Source organism: Oncorhynchus mykiss, chromosome 16 (assembly GCF_013265735.2).
Source record: "Oncorhynchus mykiss isolate Arlee chromosome 16, USDA_OmykA_1.1, whole genome shotgun sequence".
NCBI classification, from domain to species: Eukaryota; Metazoa; Chordata; class Actinopteri; order Salmoniformes; family Salmonidae; genus Oncorhynchus; species Oncorhynchus mykiss.
Genome location: NC_048580.1, coordinates 37,839,584 through 37,857,196, shown reverse-complemented (window position 1 = coordinate 37,857,196; position 17,613 = coordinate 37,839,584). Strand labels below are relative to the sequence as shown.

The 17,613-nt window shown below is 44.1% G+C and overlaps 1 protein-coding gene across 4 annotated transcripts in view; it reads left to right on the top strand.

The window, feature by feature from the left end:
• tns2a (tensin 2a) overlaps positions 1-17,613 on the top strand; it is a 53,466-nt gene that overhangs the window by 4,253 nt on the left and 31,600 nt on the right. For 2 of the 4 annotated variants that reach the window (XM_036946788.1, XM_036946787.1), the window contains exons 2-3: positions 5,716-5,821; positions 6,104-6,141. In XM_036946788.1, the coding sequence (XP_036802683.1) occupies positions 5,716-5,821; positions 6,104-6,141 (144 nt within the window). Of the gene's footprint in view, positions 1-834; positions 999-1,186; positions 1,447-5,715; positions 5,822-6,103; positions 6,142-17,613 lie in introns of those variants that run through there. The other 2 variants (XM_036946789.1, XM_036946790.1) reach the window with 2 other exon arrangements.

The following is a 17,613-nucleotide window of genomic DNA, read 5'->3' as shown; positions in this document are numbered from 1 at the left end:
CTAGTTGGCTGGGTAGAAATATCTACATAATGCTTCCATCTATCCCATCCTTTCAGATCAACAGAGGTGGCTGGGGAATAGGGGCTAGGAGTTGATTTGGAACTCACAAGACCACCTCTGGATTGTGTGAAAATGTGCTACGCCACAGAACTGACGCACTTGCACACTACCTGTTGCACCTCTCTCTTCCCCCCACGTGGTGTAGCTCTTGTGCTATTGGTAACATGACACAAGTTTGGCCCACCTTTATTATGTCAATGTCTAATCTTGCAACCTGTGTGCATGCATTAAAACGTGTGTGTGTGCGTGCCTGTGAGAGAGAGAGAGAGAGAGAGAGAGAGAGAGAGAGAGAGAGAGAGAGAGAGAGAGAGAGAGAGAGAGAGAGAGAGAGAGAGAGAGAGAGAGAGAGAGAGAGAGAGAGAGAGAGAGAGAGAGAGAGAGAGAGAGAGAGAGAGAGAGAGAGAGAGAGAGAGAGAGAGAGAGAGAGAGAGAGAGAGAGAGAGAGAGAGAGAGAGAGAGAGAGAGAGAGAGAGAGAGAGAGAGAGGGCTACAAAACCACAGAGGTGCCTTTTGGTGGGATTGTGTCTGGAGAGTATTTACAAGTTTGGATCTATAATTGTCTACCACAATTATACATAAACAACCATAACAGTTTAGAAAATTCGTGATGGTTAACATGCAATGTTAGAACCATTTTGACTTGCCCCCAGAAAATACATATCTAATTCCCAATCCTGGGGAAATTTCTTCACTCTCCCCTCCCAGATCTGACCAATCACAGAGTGGAATTCCAGTCATTCAATTCCACAATAGCCTTTCCTTTAATGGCTCCACCCACAGCGACAGAGCAGAGGGGGGACTAAAAGAAACAAGGCAACCTTTAGTTGCAAACTATGTTTTGAGGACTTTTTGGAGATGTAAGAGAACTTTTGAACTAAAAAGTCTAACTCGGACCTATGCCTCGAGGCGTAGATTTAAAGGAAAAAGAAATGAATAAGGTAAGAAAATAATGGAGAAGTAATTATTATTGAAATGTATTTTTATTGTAGGACTAGTATTACATAGTACTCCTTATGGTCAATCAAATAATGCAAATTCGTGAGGGAATCAAAGTGTTACATTGAGGTGTGGGGGACTGTGCAAGCATCATCGTTGACAGTATTCATCCCATTAATTTGCGCACGCTGCGCTTGCCCTCTCCCTCGAAATGTTGTCATGTTGACATCATTAGCTATAGTCTCTTGTCGAATGTTCCAGTGCTGTTAGATTTTTTTATAAACAATTATCTTTTTCTGTAAATGTTTTTGCGCGGTTAGATTAGTGGATTAGTCATCTTTCCAAACTCGCTTGTTCTTTGACAGTACACCCTAGTCGAAAGTTACACAGCTGCACATCGGACAGGGTTATTTGTCCGACTGAATGAGATATTCGAGACTCTTCCACAAGGTAATCATCCTCTGGTGAACTATATTCAATTGAAATTATAAAGTACTAATATTGTCGTTTTACTATGTGATTAATATCCTCGCCTTAGTGGAGTCTATTTGCCCAATTACGGTATAATCCGATGTCATAGCAGGCTAATTGTGAAGTATTTTTGCAGGTCTGATACAGAAAGCCTAAAAGGAAAGTGGTTAAATCATCTGACTCCATGCGCACCCCTCCCCTCCCGTCACACCCCTCCCCTCCCATCCCCAATGTGTTCTGTGTTCATTACTGCGTCATAGCAATTTCCCAATCCTTTACCATTATTATGATTTTGTGAAAGTGTATTTTGATCTCCTTAGGTGTTTGTGTGTCCGTCTGTGTTTGCGGGTGTGTGAACTTAATGACAAATGTCAATTTGAATAACCAGGTGGTGATGGTAAACCAGGTAGTTTGTGTGTGTGTGTGTGCTTTCTTGCATGTGTTGTGTACAATGTGTGTGTGTGTGTGAGGGGGAGATGTGGATGTGTGCTTTAATCTCCTCCAATATCATATTCCCATGTCAAAAGTTTCTTCCCTGCGGTCTGAACATAATAACACGAGGGAAACCACAGTGAATAGGTAACACGATAACATTGTCCAATCTTTCCTTTGGCAGTGATAACCGTGTTACTGCTAATAGACTGGCGCTGCTGTGTACTGCAGTGACCCGAGCATGTCATTTATCAGTTGATAGATAGGACCCACTCCAGCAGCAGTGTTGTGGTTCAGACTCTGAGGGAGAAAGGAGCAGAGACACAGTAGAACCAGCCCAAGTCTCATCATAGGATTACCTATCTAGGATCAGTTTAGCATTTTAGATCAAAATGAATAAGAATACAATGGAAAGGGGGACCTGATCCTATATCAGCAGTCCTACTCTGAGATATATGAATACGGCCCCTGAACAACAGGATCAGGATTTTGAATGTGAGAGGAGAGGACCCTAGCCAGCGACAGCAGCATTGTGGCTGACCACCAGAGGTTAAAACAGTGAGGAGGGCTACACAGGAAGTGTGTCATGGCGCAGCGCTGACCTCACCACTGGAACAAGCTGTCTCTGTTCCCTCCGCTGCCTGTCCCACCCTTTTGAGACACACTGGCCTTCTGTGGAGGAAGGGACGGAGGCTGCACAGAGAACACACACACACACACACGTGTACACACACAAACACGTACACACACACGCGTGCACATAAACACGTGCACACACATTCAAACACAGACACACACACATCCGCATCTTTAGACTTTCTATTAAGGGAAGGGGAACACAGAGAGAACACACACACAATTATGCACACACACACACACACACTTGATCTCCATCTGTGACACACTGGCTTTAAATCGAGGGAGGGGGATTGTACTGCAGACCCACACATATACACAAACAACCCCTGTAACAATATGAGTCACAAAGACTCATAGTGGAGAGAAGATGGCATATTACAAATGTTATTATGCTACCGTAATCATTTTACCAGATGGCACATAAAGTATGATGCTCTTGCACTGAACAGTGCTCTGCAGCTCTTCTCCTTCAACTCGTCTCCCTCAGCTGCTGGTGGCCCTCATCCAGCCAGTGCGCCACAACATCAGAGGAGTTGACGTTCAGGTCCAAATACAGCTTCAGTTGTTTAGATATTGGAGTCTAAAGGGAAACCCAAGAGAAGACCTACCCTTATGGAGTATCTCTCTAGTCCAGCTGCCTCTGGCCCCTGGCCTCCCCTGGGGTCAGTGGGTCCAGTCCAGAGTGCCACACAATAACCATCATTGTGTAAACTAAATATCAAGCTATTTTTGGAGGGGAAGAGGGAGTCAGAGCATCCAGGGGGTCTGTAGGGATGGATGTGTGTAGCATCTGTGTGTATGGGTTGGCTCCTCCCTTCAATCACGCTTCTGTTCTGGGGGCTTCTGGTAGACGGGGAGAAGGAAAGGGAGGGATTTATTTTCAAAAAGCGGTTCTTTGACTAAGGAACTTCTGGTTTTCTGAGCTGGACGACATAAAAACAAGAGAACAGAACCCTTTTGTGTGCTGAACTGCTGTTAATGCCTTGGGGATGATGGGGGGTGGGGGAAGGGGGGCTGTCCCAGAGCAGACGGGAGACACAGGGACTTGGCGATAAAGGTTGTCCCATTACACTGACTGACTACACAAACAGTCAGGTTTGTGAGGTAGCAACTCACTGGTGTGCACTTGAAGGGTGTTTTTAGGAGAGGAGGGGTTGTAACAGAGAACTGTCTGCAATTTTTTTTAACCCAGAGTCTGAAGTTCTATTTGGGCGGCTAACGAGGTAAGATGTTATGCATGCCCATTTTAGACATACTTTGCCATGAAGGTGAATGGGATATATAGCCTGTTGGTGAACATTGCGAACTTGTAATAATAAATAATGTTTGTATAAATAAAGTACAGTATGAGGAGAATGTTAGCATGTTTTTGAACAAATATGTAAACCAATGGCTGGAGAGCGAAAGATCATGAAAACCACAGACAAACTTTGTAAAGACGGAGGGAAAACCAAGATATTTGGTTTGAATCAACTCAACCAGTCTAAGTTTTCAAGTTGCTGTGTACACTTTGAAAAAGGGGTTTTCGACTGGCCCCATAGGATAACCCTTGGTTATAGATACAACCCTTTTTAGTTACAGGTAAAAAAAACTTTGGGGTAGAACCCTCTGTGGAAAAGGTTCTGCATGGAACCCACAAGGGTTCTACCTGGAACCAAAAAGGAAATAGGTTCTACATAGCACCTTTTTTACTAAGAGTGTAGAAGTTTCACTCGATACCTTTATCTATCTTTTCTCCCCATCTCTCTTTCCATCCATCCTGTCCTCACAGCTCTCATTTGGCAGCTGATTATCCAAAGAGAGCCAATCATTCCTTTTATGTCATACAGAAGGATCCATGAGACACATGTCTCACATGGGGGACATTTTCATTTGTTACACCTAATTGTTATCGTAAGGCCCCAACTTGCACATTGTTTCAACTGAGTGTTTACCAACTGTGGCCGGCTGCTTGTGCTTATGTCAGTATCCAGGTCCATGTTCAGTATTGCACAGTGTTGCGAAGTGTTCTCAATGACTGAAATGCCTCTCTGACAAGTAAAGTAAGGAGTCATGTCAGCTCTTTATCTCTGCAACATTCAGCCCATTGCACCTTTTCTGAACGCATCCCAGGGTATGCAGTCCGTCCGTCTGTTTCTCTGTCTGTCTGCCAGGTGGTCTGTAATGCAGAGTGATCGTGTCTTTAGCAAAAATGTTGTGAAACCATGCCCAGTATGTGTGAAACTGCTTACAGTATTTTACTCACACACAACAGTAGGCTTGCGGTGAAGTTCATTTGAATTTGAATTTAAAGTCTCTATTTAAACTTGGTTCCCGGGCCACTCCATGGCTGCAGACAGGTAGAAAGTTTCAGAGAGACAGTTGTTTAGTGTCTTGCCTGGTATGCTTGGGGTCAGTGGTGAGGTGGGGCCATGGGTGGGGGGGGGGGGGGGGGGGGGGGGGGGGGGGGGGGGTGCCAGCCCTGGGTGTCCACACAGTTGCGTAGTGAACATGGTAAGCACAGTCTCCTGCCAGCTGTCCAAATAGTGCCCAGTCGTAGCGGGAGAGGAGAATGGAAAAGTGTGCAAACAGCCCCTTTACTGAAGAGGAAAAGCACACACTGCCGTAACAAAGGTTCATTATATGTTTCAGTTTGATTTCCGGACCAATGAAAACAGACAGGCTTTGAGCCAGTAGATAGATTGTACTGTACACACACGAACATGGACACTTCTGAGGGCTTACATTAACTGGTGGATTTGCCCTCAGTATATCTGAGTGGGTGTTTCTATGCCTTCATTTTTTCCACAAACATTCTCCATCCTTTCTTTCCTTAGTTCACGACATAGGGAGAGAGAGTGTGTGAATGTGTGTCTGTGTGTACGAGCAGAGCAACCCACATTGGCTTAGTTTACATTGGCTTAGTTACCATGCCATGAAACGTGTAACTCCCATCCCCCTGCAGTCTCATGTTCAAAGCCAATTTCATGTTGTGAAACAAAGTAGGATCATGGGCGTGTTACTAGAAGATTACCTCCGTTATAGGACCAACCATCCAGAGGTTCTGGAGCAGAAATAAGGATCAGCAACACCTGACTGCAAAACTCCTTTCACTCAAACACGCCAACAACCTGCTAGTGTGTGTGCTACTCCCTAAGTACTGAGTTTCTGAATGTGTGTGTACCTGTGTGTTGACAGACGGGCAAGGAAGAGCCCCATGTCTTCAAGGAGAAGACCTTTAGGAAGAGGCGTCAGTGTGGGGTGTGTCGTCAGAGTGTGGACAGCACAGGGTCCTTCTGTCGAGGTGAGTGTCTCTCTCTCTCTGTCTTTCTCAGACTCTCTCTCTTCCACTTCTCTCCCTCTCTCTCCACCCTCCTCCATGGAGGAACCTGTTCAGCTGGCACTCCTGTCAGCTCTAGCTAGCTGTCTCTCTCAGAGCCAACATCCTCCTGACTGTAAGCTGATTATTGTCTAGGGAGCTAGGCTGAGTTAGATCATGTTTTTAACAATGCTACATCAAATACACAAAATTAACCTGGATGATGGAAGCTGACTAATTGCTCCATTCTCATCCTTCTCTCTCCAGTGTGTAAAACAGCCACTCACAAGAAATGCGAGGCAAAGGTAAGACTCCAAACTGATTCACTCCTGCGTAACTTGCCCAACTCTGGAATTATCCTCCCTGTCCCTACCCTATGAGCTAGATGCCACCTTTGAGTAGAGCTGCAGCGGGTTAAGGAAGGCTACAGTTTCTTTCCACTGATGTGAAGGCTTCACTGTTCCATTCCCAGAATGGGGACCGGCCGCACCCAAGCCCCACGCTGCTCCATGTGAAAGGGTCATTGATGGAGGAGTGAATGCCAACTTTGGCCTGGGGCAGGGAGAGACTTGGCAGACTGCGGCGGCGGGCGCCATGCATTATGGAAGAAAGCATGTGGCAGAGATTGCCTTCCAATCTTCGTAGCATCTTTTCCATCTGACGAGAGAGCATTAGAAGATAAGTGAGGGTGGGTTTGGAAAGTAGCAAATCAATAAAAGTCCATATCCGGTTGTTTTTTCAATATCATTTTCATATTTGATGATTTCTATCTAGGAATGGGCACAAACTTGTCTGCAGTAGACCTGGAATAGTATGTAGGCCACTCTTGTCCTGTGGATTGTAAAGGTCTGGCTGTTTCCTCAAATTAATGCTTTTCGTCAGAGGGATATTATTTCCACATTGTTGTGTTGTTTGTGGCCTGGATGTGTTTGGGTTTGGAGATGATAGCTGCTTAGCTGAGGCTGTCCTGTTGACTGGGGGTGGTCGGTGCCCAGGCAGCGATAGACATCGGTCCTGCCCAGGAAGGGAGAGGCCAGGCCAGCCTCCGGGGGCATGGCCATCTCAACTGTTATCTGGCCTTAAGAGCCAGCGCTGAGGGCTAAAGGGGCTCGCCCATGAAAGCTTGGGATTCAGGAAGCTCTGATCGAAGGAAGCTGCCTGGGGTTTTATTGAAACCACATACAGAAGAGCAAACACAAACCCCAAATACACATGGTACAACATCCGTCTGGCCCTGAGGGTTTTATAAGTTATTGTCCACGAAAATCTGTCTGATTTTAATAAAAAAGACCAGCCTCTGTGTTATGCTAGTGTAATAACCTTAGCTTTATCACAGTCATTGAGAATGAAAGAGAGAGCAAGAGATCGACAGATGGTCAGGTCAGTGTCAGGCCAGGGCCCATTTCCACAAAGCAGGTCCCAACCTGTCCATATACAGATGTACGATCTTAAATTAAGCCAGTTTGCTACAGCAGGAAAACAATCATACAGCAAGAGGAAATGTGAATTATTATGGGTATTATAATTCATGGAAATAGTTTGAGGTGTTGATACATTTTTTGTTAGGGCAAATCAAGTCTGACATTTTAAAGTGGAAATTACAAACTTTAGAAGCCTTTTTAAATCTTGAATACACTACAAGTTTGCATTTCCTGCTGTACAGGAAAATTCTCAGCAACAAATGAGTGATCAAATTAAGATCCTACATCTGTACTCTTCTTCATTATGATCTAAAAGGTAAAACTGATCCTAGATCAGCACTCCTACTCTGAGAGGCTTTGTGGATAAGGCCCAGATCTGTATTATCACTTGTCACTTTGCATGATGATGAGTTTCTCACACGACTGGCCTATCTGAGTGATGTTTTTTCTAGCCTGAATCTAGGATTACAGGGACTCTGCACAACTATATTCAATGTGCGGGACAACATTGAGGCTATGATTAAGAAGTTAGAGCTCTTCTCTATCTGCATTAACAAGGACAATACACAGGTCTTTCCATCATTGTATGATTTTTTTGTGTGGAAATGAAGCTTACGGACAATGTCAAATGTGATATAGCGAAGCACCGGAGTGAGTCTGGTGCACAATTACGCAGGTACTTTCCCGAAACGGATGACACAAACAACTGGATTCGTTATCCCTTTCATGCCCTGCCTCCAGTCCACTTACCGATATCTGAACAAGAGAGCCTCATTGAAATTGCAACAAGCGGTTCTGTGAAAATTTGCGTGGCAAATCGCGCTGTTAAGACACTGATGCCCTTTGCAACCATGTACCTATGTGAGAGTGGATTCTCGGCCCTCACTAGCATGAAAACTAAATACAGGCACAGACTGTGTGTGGGTAATGATTTAAGACTGAGACTCTTTCCAATACAACCCAACACTGCAGAGTTATGAGCATCCTTTCAAGCACACCCTTCTCATTAACCTGTTGTGAGTTATTCACAATGTTCGATGAACAATAAGGTTTTATATGTAAGATGGTTAAATAAAGAGCAAAATGAGTTATTATATTATTATTTGTGCCCTGGTCCTATAAGAGCTCTTTGTCAATACCCACGAGCCGGGTTGTGACAAAAACTCACACTCATTCTTATGTTTAATAAATGTATCGTATAGTGTGTGTGTGGCAGGGTTACAATAATGGCAAAAAAAAACTACATTTGAGAGTGCGCTGACCATGGTGCTAGAGGGGGTACACAGCTGGAGGTTGAATGTTTGAAGGGGTACAGGACTATAAAAAGTTTGGGAACCATTGACATAGACTGACCAAATGAATCCAGGTGAAAACAATGATCCCTTATTGATGTCACTTGTTAAATCCACTTCATTCAGTGTAGATGAAGGGGAGGAGCCAGGTTAAAGAATGATTTTTAAGCCTTGAGACAATTGAGACATGGATTGTGTAAGTGTGCCATTCAGAGGGTAACTGGGCAAGACAAAATATTGAAGTGCCTTTGAACAGGGTATGGTAGTAGGTGCCAGGTGCACCGGTTTGTGTCAAGAACTGCAACGCTGCTGGGTTTTTCTCGCTCAACAGTTTCCTGTGTGTATCAAGAATGGACCACCACCCAATGGACATCCAGCCAACTTGACACAACTGTTTGAAGCATTGGAGTCAAAATGGGCCACCATCCTTGTGGAACGCGTTCGACACCTTGTAGAGTCCATGCCCTGACGAATTGGGGCTTTTCTGAGGGCAAAAGGGGGGTGCAACTCAATATTAGGAAGGTGTTCCTAATGTTTGGTATACTCAGTGTGTATCTTATCACCATAGGAACACGTTTAAGGTTAACAAATAATGTGACAAATATTAGAGTGATGAAATCTTACCTGCTTCGATGACATCTGCTTTGTCAGTCCAAGAGATTTTTAACTTGGGCAGAAGGATTGCAGCAGCAATAAGTTAGGGATCTTCCTTCATTCCTCCAAAGCGCTTTCAGAGACCCTCTCATGAGTGGTAGGGACATCTTGCACGATGCTTCCAGCCTCTTAAGTTTTGATTGTAGCGATAAGCCTCCACCTGCCGTCACCACAGGCCTCATCACGGTTAAGAAGGCTATTTCTGTAGGACTCAGCCTGTAAAGACATAAGCACATTTTAACACCTGTTAGAATAGTCATAGTTCATGGACAATCATTTTTTTATAAATAAATTACATACATTTATATGTTATCATGGCAGATATATCTTTGCTTGTTTAATGGTTCCTTGGTCTGCCTGTTTTTGCGTGCTGAGGTGAGGTTATTGTAGACCGTCATCTTAGATGGAGGTTCCCTCTGAACAAAAATATTCCGTCTATGTATGCAAAATGAACGTCACATGACCTCATGAAACACACAGAGATTGGTTTTATACAAATTAATGTAAACAAACCCATCTGCTGTTCTCTCACTTCACATACACACTCAATAAAATTATAATGATGTGTAGACAAAACATTACTTGTGAGAGACACTGATGAAAGAATACATCAATCATGAAGGTTAATGTAATACTGAAACACTCATTAAGGTGTCATGAATGGCTTCATAAAGGTGTTTTGAATGCTTATGTAAAGTTTAAGCCCCAGTTATAGTAAATATTTAATTCTGTGATATTTGGCTATTCTATGCTTTCATCATCTGAGTGATGTGGCATATCAAGAAGCTGATTAAACAGCATGTTCATTACACAGGTGCAACTTGTGCTGGGCACAATAAAAGGCCTCTTTTAAATGTGCTGTTTTGTCATACAACACAATGCCACAGATGTCTTAAGTTTTGAGGGAACATTTAATTGGCATGCTGACAGCATGAATGTCCACCAGAGCTGTTGCCAGAGAATTGAATGTTAATTTTTCTACCATAAGTCGCCTCCAACGTCGTTTTAGACAATTTGGCAACTGGCCTCACAACCTCAGACCAATTTGGCAACCGGCCTCACAACCGCAGACCATGTGTAACCATGCCAGCCCAGGACCTCCACATCCGACTTCTTCACCTGCGGGATCGTCTGAGACCAGCCACCTGGACAGCTGATGAAGTTGTGGATTTGCACAACCAAAGAATGTCTGCACAGAAAAAGTTTCAGTGCAGCTCATATGTGTGCTCGTCGTCCTCACCAGGGTCTTGACTTGACTGCAGTTCGCCATCGTAGCCAACTTCAGGTGGCAAATGCTCATCTTTGATGGCCACTGGCACGCTGGAGAAGTGTGCTCTTCACAGATGAATCACGGTTTCAACTGTACCAGGCAGATGGCAGACAGTGTGCATGGCGTCGTGTGGGTGAGCGGTTTGCTGATGTCAACGTTGTGAACATCAGCAAACATCAGAGTGCCCCACGGTGGCGGTGTGGTTATGGTATGGGCAGGAATAAGCTACGGACAACGAACACAATTGCATTTTATCGATGGCAATTTGAATGCACAGAGATACAGTGACGAGATCCTGAGGCCCATTGTCGTGCCATTTATCCACCGCCATCACCTCATGTTTTAGCATGATAATGCATGGCCCCATGTCTCAAGCATCTGTACACAATTCCTGGAATGTCCCAGTTCTTCCATGGCCTGCATACTCAGCAGACATGTCACCCATTGGGCATGTTCTGGATTGAGGTGTACAACAGTGTGTTCCAGTTCCCGCCAATATCCAGCAACTTCGCACAGCCATTGAAGAGGAGTGGGACAACAGGTGTCCACAGGACCCAGTCAACAACTCTATACGAAGGAGATGTGTTGTGCTGCATGAGGCAAATGGTGGTCACACCAGATACTGACCGGTTTTCTGATCCACTCCCCTACCTTTTTTTAAGGTATCTGTGACCAACAGATGCATATCTGTTTTCTCAGTCATGTGAAATCCATAGATTAGGACCTAATTTATTTATTTAATTTGACTGATTTCCTTATATGAACTGTAACTCAGTAAAATCTTTGAAATTGTTGCATGTTGCGTTTATATTTTTGTTCAGTATATTAAGCCTCACAACTATGTTTTTTTTTTTTACCATTTTCTTGGTAGTGTACAGTAAGTAGCTAGCTAAAAGAAGAATGCAATTTGACCCATTCTATGAGACTTAGCTACAGAGTCTGGCTTTTATGTTATCCAAATTTACACAGAGAAAGTACATACAGTGGGGAGAACAAGTATTTGATACACTGCCGATTTTGCAGGTTTTCCTACTTACAAAGCATGTAGAGGTCTGTAATTTTTTTTATCATAGGTACACTTCAACTGTGAGAGACGGAATCTAAAACAAAAATCCAGAAAATCACATTGTATGATTTTTAAGTCATTCATTTGCATTTTATTGTATGACATAAGTATTTGATACATCAGAAAAACATAACTTAATATTTGGTACAGAAACCTTTGTTTGCAATTACAGAGATCATACGTTTCCTGTAGTTCTTGACCAGGTTTGAACACGCTGCAGCAGGGATTTTGGCCCACTCCTCCATACAGACCTTCTCCAGGTCCTTCAGGTTTTGGGGCTGTCGCTGGGCAATACGGACTTTCAGCTCCCTCCAAAGATGTTCTATTGGGTTCAGGTCTGGAGACTGGCTAGGCCACTCCAGGACCTTGAGATGCTTCTTACGGAGCCACTCTTGGCTGTGTGTTTCGGGTCGTTGACATGCTGGAAGACCCAGCCATGACCCATCTTCAATGCTCTTACCGAGGGAAGGAGGTTATTGGCCAAGATCTCGCGATACATGGCCCCATCCATCCTCCCTTCAATACGGTGCAGTCGTCCTGTCCCCTTTGCAGAAAAGCATCTCCAAAGAATGTTTCCATCTCCATGCTTCACGGTTGGGATGGTGTTCTTGGGGTTGTACTCATCCTTCTTCTTCCTCCAAACACGGCGAGTGGAGTTTAGACCAAAAAGCTCTATTTTTGTCTCATCAGACCACATGAACTTCTCCTCTGGATCATCCAGATGGTCATTGGCAAACTTCAGAAGGGCCTGGACATGCGCTGGCTTGAGCAGGGGGACCTTGCGTGCGCTGCAGGATTTTAATCCATGACGGCGTAGTGTGTTACTAATGGTTTTCTTTGAGACTGTGGTCCCAGCTCTCTTCAGGTCATTGACCAGGTCATGCCGTGTAGTTCAGGGCTGATCCCTCACCTTCCTCATGATCATTGATGCCCCACGAGGTGAGATCTTGCATGGAGCCCCAGACCGAGGGTGATTGACCGTCATTTTGAGCTTCTTCCATTTTCTAATAATTGCGCCAACAGTTGTTGCCTTCTCACCAAGTCGTATGCCTATTGTCCTGTAGCCCATCCCAGCCTTGTGCAGGTCTACAATTTTATCCCTGATGTCCTTACACAGCTCTCTAGTCTTGGCCATTGTGGAGAGGTTGGAGTCTGTTTGATTGAGTGTGTGGACAGGTGTCTTTTATACAGGTAACGAGTTCAAACAGGTGCATTTAATACAGGTAATGAGTGGAGAACAGGTGGGCTTCTTAAAGAAAAACTAACAGGTCTGTGAGAGCTGGAATTCTTACTGGTTGGTAGGTGATCAAATACTTATGTCATGCAATAAAATGCAAATTACTTAAAAATCATACAATGTGATTTTCTGGTTTTTTGTTTTAGATTCCGTCTCTCAACATTGAAGTGTACCTATGATAAAACATTACAGACCTCTACATGCTTTGTAAGTAGGAAAACCTGCAAAATCGGCAGTGTATGAAATACTTGTTCTCCCCACTGTATCTAAAATTCCTAGGTCCCACTGGGCACAGCCACCACCACACGTAGTGACAATGACGTGCTAGGCACAATAACGGCTATCATCATTGGATGGTGGTTAGCCATGTAGCTAACTAGCTAAATTAGCAGCCACCTCCATCATCCTGGGTAAGCAAAGCTTGCATTGCATGATTACACTCTCGCCTCTCCTGTGCTTAAAGGAGAACTGGTCACTGAGTTTAGGCCAGGGATTTTCCTCCTCGCCTTTAACACTGGGTCTGTCTGTGTCTGGATTGTCTCATCTCCTCAGTCTCCTCTGTCTCCATTGTTTTTTCACACACACCTCTTTGATAAAAAAATAATTTCCTCTGGGGACCCCAGATACTCAAAAAGTTCTACAGCTGCACCATCGAGAGCATCTTGACCGGTAGCATCACCGCCTGGTATGGCAACTGCTCAGCATCTGACTGTAAGGCTCTACAGAGGGTAGTGCGTACGGCCCAGTACATCACTGGGGCCAAAGTTCCTGCCATCCAGGATCTATATACCAGGCGTTGTCAGAGGAAGGCCCAGAAAATTGTAAGAGACTCCAGTCACCCAGGTCAAAGACAGTTTTTTTTTGCTATTGCACGGCAAGCGGTACCGGTGCACCAAGTCTAGGACCAAAAGGCTCCTTAACAGCTTCTACCTCCAAGCCATAAGACTCCTGAACAATTAATCAAATGGCCATCGGACTGTTTACATTAACACCCCTCCCCCCTCCATTTGTTTTGTACACTGCTGTTACTCGCTGTTTATTATCTATGCATAGTCACTTCACCCCTACCTCCATGTACAAATTACCTCGACTAACCTGTACCCCCACACATTGACTCGGTACCGGTACCCCCTGTATATAGCCTCGTTATTGTTATTCTATTGTGTTACTTTTTATTTATTTTTTTCATTCGTTTTTTGGTAAATCTTTTCTTAACTCTTTCTTGAACTGCACTGTTGGTTAAGGGCTTGTAAAGTAAGCATTTCACGGTAAGGTCTACACTTGTTGTATTCGACACATGTGACAAATAATGTTTGATTTGATTTGATTGGCCTGTTTTGGCGTGATGTGTGAAATTTGATTTGATTGGTCATTTGATTGGTCACTTGATTGGTCACAACAACATGAGCAGTTTTATGGCTCCGCAAACTTTCCGTGCCATTATGATCTACAGTTATGTATAGCCTACAAAATTGTGCTCTGTAACAGATGGTTTTAAAAAGGTAGCAGAGTACAATACTTCAAAACATATTTACAGTGTAAGTAAAAGTACAGTTACTGACTTTGAAAAAAAAAAAAAAAAAAGTAACTACTTGGAAAAGCAACTCAATTACAGTAACAAGAGTATTTGTAATTTGTTACTTCCACCTCTGAACAAGACCTTTGGCTGATCTTCACGTTAACCCTAAATGTCTGAGTAGGGTACTGTATGTAACAACTCAGTTCCTCATTTAAGAGTTTATGTCACGTAGTTTCTACCATGCATCTGGAGACATCCTAATTCACTAGCCATCTGTGAACCATTGTGCTCTCATTATGACTGAATTTACAACCTTTTACAGACAAGTGTTGCCATGAGCCTGGTGACAAACTGTCCCTTTAAGTTACTGTCAATGCTCCCTTGGGAAAAACCCCTGGTCTCCTCTTCCCAGAATAAAGCATTTCCTGGAAAAGAGGGGGACTAGAAAAAAGAATAGTCTGTGTGCTTCTCCCTATGGCTTCTACTCTTGTACTTGTCTTGTGGAGTTGCGGTTAGTCATCCAACCACGACGTCAACAACCTACAGCTGGCTCATCTCTTGTCTTTCATGAGCGATCCCACGTCAAAAATACATCAATATGCCAAAACAGTGTTTAATTTCTGCTTGTTCTCTGTAGAGAGAACAGTTCCTCCTTATCTGTGAGCTGGAGTGGAACATGTGGTCCACAGGGAGCGAAGGGGGACCAGGGTTAGGGGAGGGGTCCAGGATTAAGGGTCAGGGAATGTTGCCCATGATGTGCTACCCAATAAGGCAGGAAGAGACATTTCCGCTTTTTCGGGAGGAATAGCAACCCCCGCCCAGCTGGATATTGGTTGTAATTTACGGGAAATCAGTTGAAGGTGTGTGTGTGTGGGGGGGGGCACAGTAGTGTAGATAGGAAGTGGTGGAGGAACAGCAGACAACTGTAAGAGGATGGCCTGTAGATCCGGTTAACCTCTACTGTTTTTCTAACCCTGTCAACAACACAGAGCTGACCCAGCATCCTCTCTGCTCATCTTCTATTTCCTGTCAGACCCGAGCTCATAATAACGGAAAAAATCTTCCTGGTAATCATTACTAGGGATGTGTCACTGGTAAATAATCTTATTAAAATCCAGTTGTTATATATTTATCTCTTAATTAGTTTATATAGAAATGTACTACAGGAAGTGTAGAATAGAAATAGAATGAATGTGTCTCATCATCATCGTTAGGGACTCTGAGTCGCCACCCCGTCACAGAGTCATGGTAATTGCCGGGGTAGATAGCGTGGCTTGTTGTGAATGTGGGCAGACTAGTGAGTGAGTCAGTGTGATGCTGATCAGCGTTAAAACCATAAGCGTGACAGTTGGCTTAACAGGTCTGGGACTCTGCCAGATGACCTTTGGTAGAGGGGAAATAAGCCAGGCTAATTGGCCACTGTTTTGCTCTATTCTGACTGCACAACGCTGAAGGCTGCAAAGTCTCCCTATCATCCCAAGAATGTCTTTCCACTTTCTCCACTACAGGGCAGACCATGGTAATGTGTCTGGTGTCATATTCAGTAGTCATTACATCCAGGTTATTGCCATTTGTAGATACATACATGCATTGATTTGTACACAGTTTGTTGCTGTGTACATGGGGCAATGACTCCTTACCACAAAACATTTCTCTTAGAACTAGAGAAAGAGAAAGAGACATCGCCATCTGAGGAATGTATCTGTTCAGATTTCAGCAATATTAGTGGGACAGCAAAGAGACTAGCTCTAGCTAGAATGGTCAGGACGAACCCAATTTAAAAAAACAGAGAGAACAGGGAGGAAGAGGAAACCATTGAGACACGATATAAAAATGGCTCATGTTGGTTGGTTCACAGGGGATTTTTCCAGTGTTGATCTCTCACAATCTTGCCTTGCTGATTTTTTCGAATCTGTTTATTTACCACTGTTTATTTTTGCCCAGCATTGCTCTTTGAATACTTCTTGCACTTGGAGGAGGCGGGGGGGAGGAGGAGAGGAGGGGGGTTGTTGTGGTCACTGTTGACTCTGGCTCTATGACTGGGAGTCCCACACAGTAATTACAGATACCAAAGGGACACATGTGACCTCTGTCCTATCTGTTCTGTTCTGTTCTGTACCCACCCTCAGCTGTTTGGTGAGAGAGATGGAGCGAGCGAGAGAGAGAGAGAGAGAGTGATAGGGAGAGGGAGATACAGAGAGATGAAGAGAAAGAGAGATGAGAAAATAGGGGGGAAATGAAGGAAAAAGTAAAGAGAGGGAGAAAGAGACGAAGTAAGAGAGCACGGAAGGGAAGGAATTAGGGAAAGAGAGAGACGGGAAGAAAGATAGAGAGGGAGACAAATATAATGGACAGAGTTTAAGCCAGATGGATAAAGAGATCATTCCCTACAGCAGTGTATCCCAGTCCTGGCTTTCGAGGCCCCCAACGTTAGCTGGTTTTCTCGCATGATTCACTTTCAGGGACTCTCAGAGACAGCACACCTTGCAATGATTAAGGGGCATTAGGTCTGCTTCAGACTCCTCATACCAGCGTAGTAAAAATGATTGAATGGGGGTTGGGGATGGGGTGTTTGAATAATGAAACCTAGCTCAGAGATATACAGTCAGGTACCTCCACTGGGACTTGAACCTTTGACCTTAGTCACACCCCACTATCTTCTATATCAGGAGGGTCTATGAGAATGGACAGCTGCCTGAGGGACACTAACCAGCCTCATGCCTGTTGGGCACTATGACATCACCAGCCCTCTGAAAATACCCTTTGTGATGAAAGCACAAGGCCATCTGGCATCAGCTTTCAATTCTGATTGGCTTCCCTTTCATCACTGCCCTCTGATTGGCTGTCTCACAGGGGAAGCAATTGGCTAATAAGCATCAAATATAATTGTCTTGGACAAATGCTATGTCAAGACAACAATTGGTTACATACAGTAAGACAAAGGACAAATACACTGAGTGTGCTCTTTCCATGACATAGACTGACCAGGTGAATCCAGGTGAAAGGTATGATCCCTTATTGATGCCACTTGTTAAATCCACTTCAATCAGTGTAGATGAAGGGAAGGAGACAGGTTAAGGAGGATTTTTATGCTTTGAGACAATTAAGACATGGATTGTGTATGTTTGCCATTCAGAGGCGGAATGGGCAAGACAAAAAAATGTAACTCCCTTTGAACGGGGTATGGTAGTAGATGCCAGTGAGTGTGACAGGAGCTGCAACACTGCTGTTTTTCACACGCAACAGCCAACCAACTTGACACAACTGTGGGAAACATTGGAGTCAACATGGGGGAGCATCCCAGTGGAACGCTTTCGA